General features: G+C 42.4%; 1 protein-coding gene across 6 annotated transcripts in view; it reads right to left on the minus strand.

The window, feature by feature from the left end:
- Fhit (fragile histidine triad diadenosine triphosphatase) overlaps window positions 1–20,565 on the minus strand; it is a 1,394,727-nt gene that overhangs the window by 179,819 nt on the left and 1,194,343 nt on the right. For 5 of the 6 annotated variants that reach the window (XM_050161103.1, XM_050161102.1, XM_050161101.1 and 2 more), the window contains one exon: window positions 95–163. The exons of the other annotated variant lie outside the window; for it this stretch is intronic. In XM_050161103.1, coding sequence (XP_050017060.1) covers window positions 95–163 — 69 coding nt within the window. The remainder of the gene's footprint in view (window positions 1–94; window positions 164–20,565) is intronic. 6 annotated transcript variants of the gene reach the window in all.

Genomic DNA, 20,565 nt, shown 5'->3' on the forward strand with positions numbered 1-20,565 from the left:
ATCGTGTCTGGGGTGACGACTAGCTAATTGGGTTGATTCAGTCACACTGACAGGTTTTGTGACCCAATAATAAGGTCACAAAGGACAGACTCACCTCATCATAGACGCTGTCATTCCTGCTGAAGTCCCCTGCTTTTCTCGGAAGAATGTGGACATGCACATGCTGGAGGTACAAAAGAAAGAAAGAAAAATGTGTTTAATTCACCTTCCTCCCTTGACTTGACAGTGATGCTCTCCCGAAGGCCAATTACCCTCCACGGGTTCTCGCTGGATTATTCTTCAGGAGAGGCTGATGATCACTTTCAGAAACTACATCTGAAATCTGCTGCGAGAGGAGAAACACAGAACAAGAGGGATACAACTTGGCGGCCTACGGGAGCTTGAGGGAGATGTCAGCGTGCATCACAGGCTCTGTGGAATCATGCGTCACTGTCAGCCTGGGCTGTAGTTAGCCAAGGCTTTGAAATGACAGTGTGTCTTCAGAGACAGTTGTTGTGACTGTGACTCTGAAGCTGACAAGAGAGAAGGACTGGTCAAGAGAGAACTGAATAAATAACCGGGGAATTGGTGAAAAGAGGAAGTAGTGTGGGCCAAATCAAGAGTACTGGCTTTGACTACTAATTATGTAAGACAGACAGCTCTCGTTCATTCTTATTTGCCATGACAACCAGAGATTGTATTAATCCTGGACGGTATTTCATGGAGTACTTCCCAGTTCTTTTCTGAAGTGATCTTCATTTTACAGAAGGAAAAACGAATACTCAGAGAGATCAGGGCTCTGAGCAGAGAGTAGTAGAGTTCTCACAGGAAATGACGTCACATGGGTCTTGTCCTCTTATTCATTTTCATTACCATCACACAGTAATTCTGTAAACTTCATCTTTTTAAAAAGTTTTTAAAAAATAAATCTAAGACGTGTCTGTCTGTGTGTGTGTGCAATCATGTCTGTGTGTGTGCTTGTGTGTGTGTGTGAGCACGCATGTGTGCATATGTGTATGATGGTCAGATGCATTTTGGGAATAGACCTCAGGTTGTCAGTCTGGGCAGCAAATACCTTTACTGATGAGCCATCTTACTGGCCTTCACTTAATCTTTTAAATCCCTCATTTCCCTGGTCTAATCTACTAAAGCACCCATGTAATAGACAGAGCAGACTTATTAGTCAGAGATCATGACTTAAGGATCACAGCGTATCTAATTCAATATATATTCTTCAGGGTTAAAATGCTACTTGGGAGTTTTACTCTACCAATGGTATCTATTGTATCTCTCTAAACCTAAACCTTATTCATAGCCTTGAGCTAACTTCCTACGCTTGTTATTAATTACAGAGAAAGGAAAATGGAAAAGCCAAAATATGAAAAGACAGGCAAAGAATCAAAGTACATTTCCAATCACCCCCCCCCACACACACACACCCTATCTTGATTCCTACGGCTGGGCTACAACGATGGACCTCCAGGGAACAGAACGTGAAATATCCTGTGGTTTTGTGTACAAGAAAGGGAGAACAATAAGGTATACAGGAGAGGCAGTAAGTTGGGATGTCCAAGGTGAATGAAACAAAGAAGAGTTTCACGTCAGCTCCTGAGTACACAGTCCCCAGACAGTGACATGTTTCTGCCCAAATCACCTCCAGCTCATGGGGAAGGCAACCTCAAACCCTTGAGCCAATGGGACATAGACATACTTAAGTTTCAAATGTGAACAAAGAAAGAGGGATACAGAAACAAACAGACATGGAGAAGTAAGTTACAAACTACCTAGGAACCAAATTCTTACAAGAAAGCCTTGCAACATGGGCCCAAGAAGAAAGTAACCATGCAGAGTAGCTTAATGAATCAGACTTCAGACCAGAGAAGACACGGAAGGGAAATGGCTGAGAACAGGGTGAGAGCCCTCTGTCCCCCAGTCTTCACTTGCAAATCCTGATATAAATCTTCCTTTTTCCCCTCCCTTCCTTTCTCACCAAGACCCTTTCTCTCTTGTTTCTTTGATGTCACCTACTTGTTCTCCACCCCATTCCTTACATATAAGTCATCACAATTTTCAGAGCAAAATTTTGTACTCATACTGCCAGAGGGCACAGAACATAACAGTAACAGCTTTTACCTGGAATACAGTATACACAATCCTGTTGGACCACCTATCTACTAGCTGTGTTACCTTGCCACGGCAGGCCTGTGACTTAGCATCTTTCGCTGTAAGGGGCACTGCAGCCTCCCCACCTTATGGACCTGACATGTGAAATCTGCTAAGCGCATGGTTGTCATACGCTTGTGGTACTACTTAGCAGAGTGTTCTCAACACACACAGATGCAGTGGGGACAGCATTACTGCTAAGAATGCAATCTGATGATCGGAGGTCATGTTCAGTGACTGGTTTTATATTAGCAAAGTTGGTATTTCAGAAGCTCCTTAAAGGGGCCACCATGAAAGCATCTCTTCTCACAGATTCTGTTTCTGTTGTTTTGATTACCAAACAGCAGTAAATAGCTACGTACTACTAAAATTAGGGACGTTCTAATCTACTTTCTAATAATTCCCCAAGTGATGCTGCTCACTTGAGAGCCACTGACTCAGACCGTCCCTTTTGTTCTTAGGTCTACCCCTGTGAAATGCACTGAGGAAACACCTTGTTGGCCTGTCCTGCTGTGGTATGTGGAGAGCTATCTCCATATGCTGCCCAGGCTTCTAGCACTGATCACCCTCTCTGCCCGTCCCCAAGGTCATGCCAGTGACTCCGGGGTCTGGACCTGTCTCTGATTCCCTTTCTATCCCCCACTCCTCTGGGCTTACTCATCAGAGCTATTTCTATAGGCTGCTACCATTCAGTTCTGGAAATGCCACTTTCCATCACCAGATACCATTTAAAACTTGCTGTGATACCAAATGTAGTAAACAGCTCACTGTCTAGGTGATTTTTCCCTGAGGGCATCATCCCACCTCCTCCTGATACATGATACACTGACATAGACTGCTAAGTGACAGCCTAATCACAGGATTCTGACATCCCACTCAGCTTCTCAGGACCGAGAAATCATGACAAAGCCAGTGCACAGCCTTCTAAGGAAGAGACCTAGGACTCAACCTACGAACACAATAAGTATATAAACCAAGAGATGATAACTTCCAGAAGCCCAGAGAAGGGGGAGTTTCAAGAAAGAGGGAAACATCAATAGTGTTCATTGTTGTTGAATGCTTGAGTTGGTTTCAGTGAAGCTGGAAAGATAACCCTGCAAAGGCCAAGAAAAGATACTCAGTGCCATTAGTCATTAGTGAAATATCAATCAAAACCACACAGAGGTACTACTCCATAGCCACCAGGCTGCCTCTAATCAAAACACAGAGAAGCCCAAGTGCGGGTGAGACCGTGGAGGCAAAGAAGCCGCAAGCGCTTTTGCACAGAGTGCAAAATGATGCAGCTGCATGCTTGAAAAACAGTTTGGCAATTCCTCAAAATGTTAAACATACAGACACCAAATGACCCAAAATTATATTCCCAGTATATACCCAGGAGAACTGAAACCATGTAGGCACAAAACCTCGTAATGCATATTTATAGCAATATTATTCACCATCATCAAAAAGTGGAAACAATCCAAAGTGACGATCAACTATGAATGCTGTAATAACAAGACAACGGAAGATGATTGGGCATAAAAAGGAATGAAGCCGCTAAGGGACGGCATTATGCTAAGTGAAAGGACTCAGATACGAACGGCCATATATTACACGATTCCATTTATGAAATGCCCAGACGAGGCAAATTCACAGGGAGAGATCAGTGTTTCCTGTAGCACAATGAAGAGTGACTATCGGTGGAAACTGGGTATCTTTGGGGGTGATGGATGATTTCTTTTCTAGTCTCATATAGTCGTGGTGGTCCCACAACTTTGTGGATGTGTTAAAACCCACCGAAGTCTTTGCTTTCACAGTGTGAAGTGTATGGATTCTAGCTCCTTAGAGGAGTCGTTAGGATGGGAGAAGAGAGACAACCACACTAGCATTGCCTTTTCTGCTCTGCCTCTTTCTTCCTGCCTGTACTGTTCCTTCTATTTTTTTTTTCCACACATGTATCCATCACCTGGAGATGGTCAGGGCTGTCAAAATGATCTGGCTTTTCCTTGTTAGACTGTATCATAGTTCAATTGCAGGGAATAAAATTAGGGCAGGAAAAGGCATAAAAGGCTAGCCTCCTTTATAACTGTATTATCTATACACCCAGCCAATTAAGCCTGTGTAAACGCCTCTCTTCAACACCTGCCTGAGAGCAAAGACAGAAGGAAAATTTGGCTTTAAAGAATAATAAAAATTATGTTGTAGGGGCCAGATAAGGTCTTCTCCAAAGATACCCACTCTCTAATCCCAGACCTGTAAATATGGCCAATTACAGGACAGGGTAACTTCAGGTTGCATATGAATTGAGGTTGCTTACCAGCTGTCTCAGTTAGGGTTTCTATGGCTGTGAAGAGACACCATGACCATGGCAATTCTTATGAAGTAAAACCACTTAATCAGGGTGGCTTGCTTAGAGTTTCAGAGGTTTAGTCTATTATTAGCATGGCGGGGAGCATGGCAGAGAGCAGGCAGACATCTTGCAGGCAACAGGAAGTCAACTGAGACACTGGGTGGTATTCTAAGCATAGGAAACCTCAAAGCCTACCCCCTCAATGATGCACTTTCTCCAACAAAGTCACACCTCCCTAGGAGGTTAGGGAGGAAAATCCCATCCAAACTACCACAGCAGCTGACCTTGAATTTGAAATCTACGTTGAATTACTTGGCAAGGATCAATGTCATTACAAGAGAGCATCCAAGTAGAACTCACTGAAGACTCAGCAAATAGGGCTTTTTTTTTTCAGAGTACTTCAACCAGAAGGTCCAAGACTTCTTCACTGAATTAATTTATCATGGAATCATATTTTGATGATATTACTAGGAAGTAGTGGAGACCTCGGATGTGGGGCATCCTTGGAGGAAGTAGGTAACTGGGGGCGTGCCTTGTTTTGTCTCCTGAGCGTCTCTGTGTTGATTCTTGGATTCCATGAAGTCATCATCTCTGCAGATTCATATTCTTCTTCCATTATGTTCATTCTCACCATAGCCCAGAAGCAATGGAATCAGATGACCATGGACTAAAATCTCTGAAACCATGAAAAATCAATCTTTGCTTCTCTAGCTTGTTTCTCTCAGGTATTTGGTCATGACAAAAGCTAAAGGAACATACAAAAAAACAAATACAAATAAATAGCCCAGTACAAAACAAATGCTGATGAGCTGATTTGAAATATGGATTTTATATCTTTTTTTATTTTATTAGTATAACACTTTGAGGGAGTCAATGTGAGCTGATTGATTCTATAGGTAAAGAAAGTAAGTGTGGTGGTTTGAAGGAAAATGTCCTCCAAAGGGAGTGGCACTATTAGGAGGTGTGGCCTTGTTGGAGTGGGTGTGGTCTTGTTGGAGGAAGTGTGTCACTGTGGAGGTGGGCCTTGAAGTTCTATATATGCTCAAGATCCCACCCAGTGACTCAGAGCACTTCCTGTTGCCCCTGAGTCAAGATGTAAGGACTCTCAGATCCAGCACCATGTCTGCCTTCATGCTGCATGCCTCACCATGATGAAAGTGGACTGAAACCCTGAAAATATAAGCTACCCCAATTAAATGTTTTTCCTTTATAAGAGTTGCCATGGTCAGTCAGGTGGTCAGGATGCATGCCTTTAACTCCAGCACTCAGGAGCCTGAGGCAGGCAGATCTCTGTGAGTTCGAAGCCAGCCTGGTCTACAGAGTGAGTTCCAGGACAGCCAGGGCTACATAGTGAAACCATGTCTCACGCTCCCCCACCCCCACCAATAAAACAAAAAACCAAAAACCCAGCAACAACAAAAAAGGAGTTGCCATAGTCATGGAGTCTTTTCATAGCAATAGAAACCCCAACTAAGACAGCAAAACACAAATTTTCCACCCTAAGACTAAATAAGGCTTTATGTCTGTTCTGCTTTTTGTGAAATTCGGAAAATTACCAAAAGCTCTCAAATGGCAATAGGCAACTATGCTTACATAATAAAGTTCCCATTTGTGGATCATCAAACTAGCATATCAAACACACAGAGAAGACAGTAAAACACTCAGGAGAAAATCAAGAGCATACAGTTGTTCACTTGACCGAGTCATAAAAATTCCTTTTCTTCAGAAACGTAAGAATATAAACACTTCTCTTTGTCTCTGTGGCCCTGAAACACACTTGGAACCTAGGACAGAGATGCATGTGGCCTATTGGGGAGGTGATCCCTAAACACATCAGTCAGGGACTGTGGGACAAAGGACAGGGAGAATAGCCAGTACATGAAGCATTATCAAGAGAGTTACCTCTGTGAGTGACCAGCTTCATCCCATGACAGTCTAACTCATGTACTGAAGATTGCCACTCCAGGGATGAGGGAGCCGTCTATTTATATACTGGTTGAGAACTGTTCTTGGTAAGGTGTGCATCATCTAATATGACAATTTCCTATGCCCTGAGAGTTAAAAGTGACACTCTGCCCTTACCAGTATCTTGACAGAAATCGGGTCAACAAGGGTATGTCACAGCCACAGAACATGGGGTCACGGTGATATGGTAGAGTACAGACCCCATTGGTAGCAAATGGTGTCTCATATCTAACACCTGGAAACTTATGCTTTACTCCTGGGCTACAAAGTTAGGAGCTCAGTCTTCTTTCCATTGGTGAGAGAGAGATAATAGTCTGATAAGAATCTCATCACTGGTTCTCAACCTGCCAATCACAAGGGCCTATAGTTTCCAGAGCAAGCTTAGAGTGACTGAGGATGACACATGTGTGGGAATCAGATTTCTACCTAAGACAGAACAGCAGCCTCTACTTGGCCACATCTGATTCACCTGGAACTGTTAGTTCTTCCTGTCTGGGGATTCCATGTACAACATCAACTGAAAAATCGAAAACATTTAAAAAACATAAGAATTACTAAGGATGCAAATTAGAAGACATTAGGGAGACACACAATTGAATTTCTTCAGTTTCGAGAACAGGGGAGTGCCTCCTGAAAGACTAACAGCAACCCGATGGCAGAGCCAGAACCGTAGCTTTAGGACTGGCCTTGCCTTCCAGGGCTTCTACCAGGTCATCCCATCCTGCCAGCCCAGATCTGAGGAAGGGAGGACCTCCACAGAGAGGAGTCTGGGATCCTAGAGATGATGCCACGGTCCAGATGTGACCTGTGCCTCCTTAGTGCTTTGGGCTTTTTGCTGTTGTGATTGTTGCTATTGTTCTTTTGTCATTTTAAACTCACTTCATCTTTCCACATCTATCAAGTGTTTGTAAACCAGGAAACTAATTCATGAAATTATTGGCCATATATTACAGAACCTCATGTTGCTAGCATGTTTGGGCTGAGGTTATCATATCTTAAGACTGACTGTATCACATGGCAGTGCTTCTGAAGACAGCATGAACCACCTGCTTTTACTATAAACTGGAAGGGTTCTTCTGCAGCGAGATGAACTGAGCATATTCTAGTCTGGCCTGTCACTATCTCCAAAGCTTGTGCTTTTGACACGACTGCACCTGACTGATTTGATGTGGAGAGGCCTCCTCTTCTTCTGCTGTAGCTAGGGTCAGAATGACATCACTGAAAGTCACTTCATTGTGAAATAAATGTCGTTCACATAGCTTGGAGAACACTTTAGCCTGACCAGCTGAAGAGCAAAAGGAGTGAGCTGTCAAAACTCAATGGCATACATGAAGGCATACAGATGGCCTCTTAACTAGCTGCACAGAGATCTTTCATTGAGACTATGGGCAATGCTCAGGCATTGGGTTGTCTTTCACACAACATGGCATATGGAGTTTTCTATATGTTCCATCTGTCCCAGACAAGTTGGGAAACTTAAAGAAAAGGCATAAAGAACCAATTCGGTTAACAAAACAAAACAAAACAAAACAAAACAACCCCCTACAGGATTATGGAGCCCCTCTAGAGTTTTGCAGCTTAACAATGGTGTTTTTAAGCCATCCATCACTGGCAGCGCTCCGGTGGTGGCTTATAATCATACATCACAAGAGGGATTGTATTCTTCTGATATATGGGCTCCGTACATCATCTCAGCGCCATGGATGTGATGATGTATTGCTCCGAGCCACAATGAGCGTTTAAAGGTGCTTTTAGCCACCAGACAGTTTAAATTCCAAATTTTCCAAAAATCAAGGTCTTTTCAAGTCAGACACAATGCCGGCGAGGGAATGTGATGTTCTGTAGAGTCACTGAGTCTGAGAGCCTGCCAACCTGTCATTGCCTTTTGGCTTCAAACTCAGGAGGTGTGAGTAATTGGCAGGGGTTTTTTTTTTTTCATAAGAACATGCCAATCCGTTACCCCTATCTCCCATATTGTAAGTATGAACCACTCTGACCACCATCCCAACCACTCCCCGGCAGGAGATGCTGTGAGAGAGGAGTGGCTAAACTCAGGAAGATTGTTTGTTTTCTTTCTTCTGAGAAGCTCTTCTACCAGAATCTAAAACAGAACAGAACAAAAGGAACAGGTAAAAGGGAGATCAACTTCCTAACCTATTGCTCTCAACCTCCAAATAGGGTAGAAAAAGAGCCTTTTAAGCATTAGTTTTTAAGACACAGGAAGCCCTGGCGGCAAATGAGAAAAACGAAGGTGAATGGTATGTGGGCGTCTTGCCCAGAGGTGGACATGGGAGCTACTGTCAGGGTTCAGTCACGGGCCATATTGTAACTTGTTACTAAGTAATGCAGCTTCTGAGGAAGTGATACAGTTTCAGGAGAATGCAACCACTTTAATTAAGACCTACCTGCTGGGGGTGGGCGTGTTCAGCGTAATTACTATCAATTAGGAAAACAGGTGCTGCGAGAACTTTTCCCCCTTGTTCAAAATCTCACCTCAATAAGCAGAACAATATGAAACTCTCCCGACTGTTTGGTAATAGACACTAATAGAGACGCTGAGAGACAATTACATCTCCAGTGGTGTCTTCCATTTTCCTTCACCAAGTATATTAAAGGAACGGCTAGTGGTAGAGATACCGCCGTGTGGAGGTGTGGAGAGAAACATCTGGATGTGAGGAATTAACAGCATCATTCCTTTGACTTAGCCCAGTAGATTCCAACCCTCAACTTATTAAAGCCTTTTGGCATTTACTTCCAAATAATTTTGTATCTGAAAAGAAGGTTCAAGCTCCTTTTCTTTTATAACAGAGGACTAATATAAAATGACGATAATAAAATATGGTATGGAATGCATCACATGCTACTTTGAGGCTGCCAGCTGAACGACATGAACCGTCAGATTTCACGTCGGCAAAGATGGGTTCTTCTTGTACAAGCTGATAAATGAATTCACAAAATCTGTTTCCTTTCTTCTATACAGAGGGATGCACAGTTGAAAATTTTTCACAAGGTAAAAACATCTATGCATAGTAATATTATGCTGCCCATCTAGCTAGCATCTAAAAGTTATGGTTACTTTTATTAACTATTATTGATGTGAAAATGCTATACACCAAGAATTATGTTTCGTCATATATGCATATATTATATGAACACACGTATGCACAACCATACCAAACACCATGACTTGGTTATTGCTCTTAGACCTCTTGATGTGTTTCCTTCTAGTACTTTCTTTCAGTCTTTCTGTCTGTCTCTATGTCTCTGTCTCTCTGTCTCTGTCTCTCTCTCTCTCTCTCTCTCTCACACACACACACACAGAGAAAGAGTGGGTCTTTGGGAAAATGAGACAAGATTAGCAAATTTTATCAAGCTGATAAAGGGGCAAAGCCGAGGTTCTAAGCAGGACCATGAGATACTGACTCTCATTTTGTCTCATTCATCTGTGATGCGCATTGTAGTTCATGTGACTAGCCCAAGGGTAGGCCTTCAGTTGTAAGCGGGCCAGTAGCATCACACAACATCACAAATCCTTTCATTGGAACAAAAATTCTAGTTTAGGTGATAATTTATATATTCCCTCATCAAGTCATGTATTTTATATCTGCTGATTTGAGCATTCTCCAATGACTGCAGTGTAGAAAACCAAGAAGGAAATGGAATAAAGAAAGATGGTTCTTATGAGGTCCTCAAAGAACTGATCACTAACTTTTTAGCTCTGTCAATGTGATTGAACCTTCATTGTGTTCCTAACAGAACTCAGAGAGAGAGAAAAGAAATATTTTAGAATAGAACACATCCTCTCCACTCTTGCACAGAAACTTCAAGTACTCCAGGAATTTCAGCAGTTAAAGTATTCTTTATTTTCATAATAGGAAGCAACAGTTACCTCTGCTCCTCTTAAACTCTTACTATCTGCTGTGCACAATACTTCAAGAACTGAGATGAGCGCTTTACCTATATTATCTCAATTATTTATCATGAACCTCCCTGACATATGTAATCAGAACCATTGCTGTTGTTGACAGGTGAGGAAACTGAGCCTACGGAAGTGGAGCGAATTTTCAGCTCCCTTCCAATTCCACAGTGTGACATCCTAGTACAGCTGAACTCAGACTAGCAGAGGTTCCAAACCCTCTTTGCACACTACTGACCCTTGAGACAGAAAACTGAATGGCGAGGGAAGCCCGTGGGAGGGCTCTAGAACAAGTTTGAGATCTGTCTTTACAGATACTCAGTAGTATCTTCTGGCTCCCAGTTAACTTTTCATGACACACAGCTCTAAGTTCTTAAAACTGATTGGCAAGAAGAGAGTACATTGACAACCACTGCCCACAAAGAGGCAGACAAGCTCAAAGCAGGCATAAAGCCAGCACAGCCTAATGTGCAGGGACCTGGGATGAAGCCAGGCCCTGCTGTACTGGGTGATGCTCATGTGACAACAGGGGTAGAATCTGGGTAAAGTGATTTAGAAAGAGAGTCTTCCTGTTCAGCTAGAATGAAGGAGTTCTCAGGGCCTCTCAGCATGTGTCTATTTGCTTTTGTGTACTGCCTGGCTCTTATTTTTCCAATAGGGGTAACTTAAGAATCCCAAGACTGTTACTTGATCCCTTGACACTGTAATCACTGTTTTTATGAGGGGTTTGGCTTTTTGGTAATTAGTTAAAAGTCTTCTTACTTCCCTGTGAAAATCCTTTCCGATCCCTTCTCTTCCTCCTACCCTAGTCTTCTAAGAGTCTTTCCAAAGCAGATCCCATTGTAAAAGATCAAACTCTCCCCGGCCTCGCTGAGGCCTCCTGTGATTGTGGATTGACAGGTTTTAACTGTACAGTGTAAAAGCCACAAGTGTTTCTCTTCCGCTATTTTGGAATTTGGGGATATTTATTATTGTGGTTTTGTCCTGATTTTTTTCCTTTACCCATTCCATGTTCCTAGGTTAAAGAACGTATTTATTATCTGTTACTGGAATGGGATGATATAATATGAGATGGACCAATGGAGGGAGAGATAAATAAGGAGACTGATGAATGATGGAAAGATATAGGAATGAATGAACAAATAGATAAGTGATTGGATGGATGGAAAGTTAAATAAGGTCCAGTACAGTACAGCACTCTTAGGCTATGTAAAATTTAAAATGTCTATATACTGGTTTTCTTGACCATTCATGTCTTTTACCTCTTCCTGGGAGTCCCTGGTCATACAAGGATATGGCAGACAAAAAAGCCATTGCGAAGGAAATGCAGACATCATTCACCCACACGAAAGAACATCTTCCCGCCAAAGTTGCCACCCTAGTGGTTTTTCCTGTGCAATTTGTTTTTGGAACTCCTCAGGTGCGCTCTGAGTCTGGAGCAACAGCTGATCCTACCATCAGGACTGTGAGGACTGCCAAGGAGGCCTAGTCATTGTTCAACACTGATTTTCCTAACAGCCGTCAGGGCTCCCTCTCAAAACACAAGAAACCCATCTTGCCTCTGACCTTCATAGATTAACCCTCTCTTTGATGGACAGAATACCAAAACCAGGCAAATTTCACTCACATGCCCTATCAAAACAGTAACCTAGAGAGTTAGTGCCTCCCCTATCTTTCTGTTGAGGATACAATAAAGAAATTGGATGCAAATGTAACACGGATAACATTTTTCCTTGTCTTCCTTATTTCGTGCCAAATTCAGACCGCGTTGCTGTTTGCCCTACACATAATTACTGCTCTTTAATTTATGTTTCAATAAAATGTATAATAATAAACGTTTACTGCTCAATGAATAAACATTCCGTCGAAGCCTTTAATGGGGGTTGCATGTTGTGAGGCAGCACTATGGCTTTCCAGAAATCTCGCCCTATACTTAATGAGCATCATTTCCATAATCTGTGCATTATGGCTTAAGCCTCCCTTTAGGAGTATTTTACAAAGCAAAAATTCATGAAATACTTCTAGTCCAAAGGGGGGAAAATTGTTAAGGGGATTAATAACTTGTCCCGTTAAAGAGACAGGACAAGCTTTCATGTCCCCCCAGAGACCGTAACTTAGCAATTATAGTGGTGGCATGTCCTAATTATCTCTCTAGTCAGGTGTATATCTACGACAGATTTTGCCTCTAAAATTTTGTTTAAAATAAAAGTGAGGAGATACACAGACAGGCCAGCCATGAAGGTCAAGATTGCGGCAAATTCTCTTTCCTGTGCTAACAAAACGACTAGGCAAGAGAACCAAACCTTTAAGGGCTAGTAGGATATAGTCAAACTTGTGGAAATGGATTCAATAAAAACGGTTGGACTATTATACAGACACAGGGGGTCAGCAAGACAGCAGTGTACAAAGGTGTTTCCTGCCAAGCTTGGGAGACTGATGCCAACCCCAGGATTCACACGGTGGAAGGAAACAACTGCCTGCACAAGTTGCTTTCGACCTCTACATGTGTGTTGTAGCACATGCACTCAAACCCGTGGGCACACAAGATGAATTATAAATAGGTGCTAACAGAACAGCCATGAAGCTGGAGACTGGCTGAGTGTTTGAGCGCACTTACTGCCCACGCAGATGACCTAGGTGTGCTCCCCTGCATCCACAAAGAACTCTTAGGCACCTGTAACTTCAGATCCAGAGATCTAGTACCTTCTTCTGATTCTGTGGACCCCAGGCATTCATGGAGTACATGTGTAAACATTCACACATATAAAGTTAAATAAAAACTTACAGTCACCCAGAAGTAACGAAATTTTGACACAATTCTAAGCTGAGCTTCTTCATGTTGATGACATGATGCATTGTTTTCAATGCAAGGGCTTTAATTTTTAAATAAAATTACTCAACAGAGTTTAACACTATGATCATTTCAAAAGGATAATCTACCTCAAGTAATTTTTTGCCAATTATATTCTTAAAAGGAGGTGCCTTTAAAAAATAACTAGAGCACACTGGTATATTTTCTCTTCTTTGTCAACAGTCAGGACTGGACAATTTAACTAAAGAGAACTAAAGACACGGGAGACAACAAGGGACAGACTCGATGGTGTGACAAGCATCAGGTACTCAGCCTCTGTGGAGCAGTGCAGAGACATGTGAAGTGACGGCTGTCACGCTGGAGTTTGTCACGCTGCTTTACTGATGGGTTGGCACGAGTTACATAAATGTTGCCGGGAAGGATTCATTGGACATTGTCGGAAGTCATGTGTCTTGAGTACCAGTGAGTATCTCCACGCCTGTCCGCCATATGTTGAGTGTGTGGTGATATTTACCACCAGGAATGTTCCAAGGGAAATGGAGCATTGGCTTTGAGTTCCTAAGGGAAAGCTGTGCTACCATTTTGGGATGTGCTTGCATCCATTTGTGCCTTGCTTTGAGTATCACTGCAAAAGCTTTCCAGCAAAGATTATCTTCCCTTAATATGAGAGGAATATAAGTTTTCCATCATTTCAATATTGCTACTTTCATATTTGAATTCAACAAAATAAAACACTCCGCATCAATAGAACTTGATGTGATCTAAATCTGATCGCATTTCTCTACCAGATTTAATTTTGCAAATTCCACTTTTCTCTTGGTGTTCAAGCTTTTCTATTTTCTAACGTACTTGGATTAGGAAGCATAAAGCTAGGGCCAGGGTGGCTGAGAGAGCAAGTGGGCAAAGAGTAGAATTCGGTTGACTCATGATTTAGATGGCTTTATTTTCCTTATAACTCAAGGCAGAAGATATTTATTCCAGAGTTAGACACTTAAAATGATATATTTTTCTAGGATTGAATAAATTAAAATCCATTGAGCTTCTGAGGTAGCTTCCAAGGTCCCAAGTGCACTTGCAGGAAATCCAAGCCAAGATAAAGGGAAAAAGAAGGTGGAGTCTGGAAGATGCCAGCATCCACCAGAGAAGCAAGATGTGAGGTAACATCATGGCCATGTAGCAATACATAGATAAACAGAAATGGTTAACTGGAGATATAAAAGCTAGTTAGTAAAAAGCCTGAGCTATCAGCCAGTTTATACTTAATATTAAGCCTCAGAGTGGATATTTGGGAACTGGCAGATGGGAGAGAAATCTCCAGTTCCAAAGGTTTTTAATCCCCTGCTTATCTGAACCCATGTAGTACTTGCAGATATGGAAAGTCAACTGTAATAGATATGGGATCCCTGCAAACTGAGGAGATTTTAATATATTTTGCTGCAAAATAAACAAAAATGCGGGTAACTATGTAAACCGATATATGTTAAATTTCTTCATCACAGTAATTATTTGAGCATGGATGTGTATTCAATAATATTCATGTCAAATATCTTAAGTCTACACGATAAGGTTTACTTAAAAGCAAGCAAAGAGCATTTTTCCTATGAGTGAGATGTTCATTATAGTTATTATATAACACACTGAAAACAAACATACATTCTTAACCAATTCTCTATAACATACAAGCATTTTTTTTTTGGTGGCATAGGACAGAATAAATGACCTGTATCAGACCAATGATGCCCATTCTAATAAGGACATCCTAATTTACTGCTTGGTTTAGGGATAGGAAGATGGCAACAAAAGCATCAAGAGGAAAAGATTGTCATCTGAGCCAGCTCCCACACTGGAAGCCAGGGAGATTCGTGGGACACTGAGGCACGGACAAGCAAAGTTCCCCAGCTCACCACTGAGCAAGGCGGGTCAGAGAAGAGTAGATCCACTGTGCTTGCAGTGAGCCACATGGAGGTGAAGCCAAAGCAGCGGCCATGCGCTCTGAAGAGCAGTGCCCTTGTTGCCTCTTACCATGCCTTCTCCGGAAGACTGTCTTGTGTTGTGACTCCCGCCTCCTGCGCAATCTCTCAATTGTATGTCCATGGGTAGACAAAGGTCTCCTTTCAAACCCTCACAAGTTTCTTTTATCCCTATTCTTCAACCTAGTTCATAGCCTCCTGTTGCAGTTACACAACCAGATAAGGGACTCTTCGCAAGCATTTGAGTTTGCTTTGAAAACAGACATAACATCTCCATTCGAACATGGTCTGAGAGATTAAAGATTACAGATGGAACTGAGAACTATATCAAAGGCACCAAGATATCACAGAGGAGCCAGGGAGATAGTCCTTCAGCTAAGGGCTCAGGAGACAGAAGCACAGACCACCATGGGCACCCTGAGGGCAAATGCCTCTGCTGTCTCAAATGTATGAGGTGAGTATTTGTTAGCATGAGGAGAGTTGAGGATATATGGGCTGTGGACTGGTGAGGTCATAATATAAAGAGAAGTCACTCTACTTTTTTTTTAACATAGCTTGCATAAATCTGGATCCACAAGACAATGTTGGAATTCTCCAAACCTTAGTTTTTCTCTTGGGAAGGTTGACACAATAATTTTGTTGAAACAGCTCCTACCATCATCCTGTTAGAATGAAAAATAAATTCTGAGCAAAGTCCTAGCAGAGAGCAGGCACTCTCAAAGTCTTAGTTTTATTATTTTCTCAGTAATTAAAAATTATTTTAAGAATATGGTGAATTTAAGAGGAAGTGTTGAAATTAAAATAAAAAGAATTTTTTTATATTATATCTTTCATGTAATCTCCCCTGCTTACTGACCCATGTGGCAATATTATACATATCCAGAGTACAACATCAAGGATTGATAGAGCCACCTGTGTGGCAGGTGCAGCGTTAGTTCTGTGGGACTTATCTTCTGCATTGATCAACATGGGCATGGGAAGCTCAGACACAAGATACAGAGCAATCCATTGCGACACAACCACCCCTGTGCCACTTCTAGATACGTTTCCCCTCTACCCTCATACCTTATCCACCTCCACTTATCTGTCCTCCATCTCAGTCAGCATTCTCAACATCTTCCTTCCGTTCAACATGAATGTCTTTGAGATCCATCCAGGCTGTTGTGTGTACAGTTTCTTCATCACTGGGTAATATTTTATGTTGTAGATGTTCTTTTCCTATCCACTTAAGGAAGGATACCTAGGTTGCCTGTAGTGTTGAACCACTGAGTTTAATTAAACTACAATAAATAATTCTGCAGAGTTGTATTTTATGTTTCTACCAGAGATGTCTGCTTCCTCTCCCTCTCATCCCCACCAGCACCTGATAAAGTGGCTTTTGAATTTTATCGGTTTTAATATATTTAGCAATAACCGTGATACTGATTTACGTTCCCAAAGGAGTGCGGATGCAAAATATTTTTGCGTGTTTTTACTTATAGTCTTTTTCCTGCTTCATTGAGACATTCTTTAGACCTTAAGTCCACTTTCTAGATGGATTGCTCTTCTGTTTTCTACCACTGAATTGTGAGAGTCTGCTATACAGCCTAGATAGAGTTCTTTTTGTCAGTAACTATATGCGTGTGTTGAGACACATGGGAGGATGTATCTAGAAAGGGGCATAGTGGTGGTTCTGAAGCAATGAATTGATCTATATCTTGAATCTGAGCTTCTCACACTCACACAAATCATTGTGTAAGTTATGATCCACACTCCCAGGGCCTTGATAAGGCAGGGCAATTGTTATGCCCCCTGTGAGGGACCATGTTAGTCTTGGGAATCTTTCCCTGGTCCTTTCAGGTAGAAGTCTTTTCCTTCCCTAATTTCTTCCAAATACACCACTTCAGACATTGGCTCCTCTTGATCTTTAACTTGCACGGTCAGCATTTCTGATCCACCTTCTGAATCTATGAACAGAAGGCACACTTGATTTGATTGCTTTCCCCCTACAGCCTTGCCAAGCTTTTGTTACATACCTGCTGTTCCCTTAACGTCCACCAAACCACTGAGTCAACACTATGTGGATTTTGCTTTCACTTACTACAAGAGTTTGGCAAAAGGCACACACCATAGTTACCATGACTACACAGGCTTGGAATCTAAGTACATCGCTTAATACCCTGGAAAGGATAACTAATTATAAGAAGAAACACATACACACACCCAGATGTGTTAGTGATTAATTTCTTCTCAGCTACCACACTTCTAGCTAATGCTGTGACATGTAACTGTTTATTGAGGAGTATCTATTTATGCCAACCTGCACCTCGTGTTTGGCTAATTAAGTACACATACATTTCAAAGCCTGTGATCTGTGGGCTGTGTTTACATAGGAAACCATAGTCAATACGCAGGCAATTGTTTAGCGCCTCTCACCTTTTCCCAGTCTCATATTTAATTAGTGAGCATTGCTGAGGGGGAACGTGGGGGTATGACTCTGAATTAAACAAACAGCCACCTTCCTCACGAATCACAACAACACCAACGCATACTTAAGTAATGAGACACCTGAGCTATGTTGGAGTTTTTTCTTATAAAGGAGCTAAGGCTCTGAGGAGGACTAAGTTACAGGGACACTAGCCATGATGGGCCCAAGTGTTCTTCCCAAGACATGAAGGAGGGGATACTCTTCCCCACTTCCATCTCTCCTTCCTTTTGCCAGGGATGCTTTAAACATCACGTGGAACAAGAGAAGCCAACTTCTCTGCAAAGGAAAAGCACAGGATAAAGTATACACATGAGTATATGACAGCCATTGGTTAAAAAGATGGCACTGTTTTAATCTTACGCAAGAGAAGAGGAAATTACCATTCCAGGGGCTTTTCAGAATGGCCCCCATATCCTTCCTGACACCATGCATTCCTTCTTCTCATTCAGGTATAAGTCACCTTGACCTTCCTCTGTTCATCAAAATGTCAGGCTCAGTCAGTCTTGAGGATCCCACTCTAGCACCCCTCTGTACCCTCTGCCCTGCACTGATTCTTTGGGTGAAACTGTTGCCTGCTTGTCTTTCACACACGGCCTTTAAACTCACACGTGGAACTTCTCTCTGCCCACAGCACAGCCTTCTCACTTCCCCGTCTGCAGGCCCCACTGTCCCCCACCAGAAAACAGCATGCTTCCTTCTCTTCCTTCTGTGCTGGGGTTCTGGGGAGTTCCGCTGTGGTTCCCAGGAGAGGAAGGGTGTTTGGATGGGCCTTCACCCCAGCCCCTGGCATCCATATATCCAAGGAGTCTGGAACATTCCAAGCCCCCTCCTCTTTGAGTTGCCTCAGCCCAGACTCCACCTCTGAGAAAGCCCACCAAATGGTGACCCCTCCCTCAAAGAGGCTCAAGACCACTCCCACAGGCTAGTTAAACTGTCCCCTAGAGAACAAACACATGGCTTTTCAGTCTCCCTTCCCCAGCCACCCAGGAGCACTGGCATCCCTTAAACCTGGGCTTTTTCTAATTCGGTTGGATTTGGTCTGATTTGGATTATTGCATCGGCAGAAAGATTTATTGGGCCATGAAAACTTTTCAAATGGTATTACTTTTTCTTTGACAGATGCCATAGATACCAGACAAAAATCTTTTTTTTTAACTTTTATGTAAGTTTCGAACCACTTTTGATTCTAATATTGAAACACTGAAAGCCACCATCCTTCCGCTGAATTCTCCGTACTTCTCAGAAGTCTACGCCTACAAATGGGATTAGTAACAGTGGTAATGGCAACACAGCAAACCATACGGTATGTCCAATGTTCATGTCCTTGAACCTAACCACCTTCTAAATCTGCACCCCAGGGTCAACGCCTGTAGTGTCCCTTTTTGAAACAAACAGACGGATGTCTCCATAGGAACAACCATACTGCATATCAAATCCATCAGGGAATTCATCAGGGTTAATGCTTAGGATGCTGTCCCATCAACAAAGTCACCTTTGCAGACAAGTCTGGAGGCTCTTACGGCCATGTTGAGATCCCCTACTGCAGTCTTCCATGAGCCTCTGGGAAGTATTCACGTTCCCTTGTGCCCACTCCTTATGCAGACTAGTGTGACAGGCCATACCTAGGTGTTTTGTTTCCCCCCAGAGTTATTTCCGTGGTTTCTGTTTCTGAGATCACCATGTCGAGTCTTTATGTCACATTTTTTCCTCCACATCTAAATGTGATCCTTTCAAGCTATTCTAACATGTAGAGGAAGAGTTCTGAAGTCAGCCAGAAGCTTGGAAATCAAGATTAAATTGCCTCACACAGTTTCTTTACGTCAACAGTGAACTCCAATTATGGATTGCTCCTTAACAAAGCTGAAGGTTTCCCATGTTCCTTCTTTGGGACAAAATACTGGTTATACAGTTCAGCATTGGTTAGAGACTTGGTTTGAGCTCAGGGGGAAGATATGTCAACACCAGTAACAAAGAAATGAACCACCAAGGATCACAGTCAGCATAGCAAAATGTTCTCCTATGAGAAGAGCAGGGATTGTGGTCATTGGAAAGGACCACAGCCTGTTCAAAGTGTACTTTCCTGCAGTGAGCTAGCCCACAACTTAACCCTGGCTACTACTCCCTCTGTCTCTATCTTTGTTGCTGGCCACTCCATAAAATGCATATCTAGAGTTGTTCTTTGCATTTCTGCTGTCTATATGTCCTACAGATGTAGGTCACATGTCTGTCCACCTATGTATCCAGGGGAATATCTGGGAGTGTGTAATTGCATTTATATAGTGTGTCTTTGTGTGTTCTAGTCTTTGTGTGTATGTGTCTTTCTGTGTCTATTCTGCCACACACACCTACACGTCTGTGTGTGTTTCAGTGGTTGTCGAATTCTCTTCATTAGTCTTGACCTTTCTCTGTGCAAATCTCTCTGGTCTTTGAGTGGGCACAGGGCCTGTGTTTGCATGCTCTTCTCTCAGTGCAAATGTCTTTCTGTGTACACAGTTCTTGGGATATCGGCCTTTGTTGAGCACTTCAAGTCGATTGATTTCGGATCTGTGAGCCTCACAGGATTTGAGGCCACAGAAAGTCTACCCCGTCTGTATTTTATTGTAGACATCCAACCTTCCAGGTCATATGTAGTTCCTGAATGTGACCTACAACATCTTCTGTAATTTCTCCCTTCTGGGTGTGCCAATTTGTCATCTTCTGCACTGCCACATGAACTACATACTGTAGCCATGCATTTAAACATGATTTTAGCAAAGCAACCTTATTGTCCCCAACAGAAGCTCATGAATGCTGACAGAATCTCTATTGTTTATGGCAATGAGGTTGAAGGGCTTAGAGACAACCTCCAGACCAATGACTTAAAGGAGACAAAGTATTGTAGATTCCGTGTTGATGCTGATTCCCTCCTCATTCTCAATACATTAAAATCCTTTGTATTCTCTAGGTTGAGCACATACGCCATCT

This window comes from Alexandromys fortis, unplaced genomic scaffold, assembly GCF_014885135.2.
Source record: "Alexandromys fortis isolate MF-2015 unplaced genomic scaffold, M_Fortis_MF-2015_v1.1 scaffold_123, whole genome shotgun sequence".
NCBI classification, from domain to species: domain Eukaryota; kingdom Metazoa; phylum Chordata; class Mammalia; order Rodentia; family Cricetidae; genus Alexandromys; species Alexandromys fortis.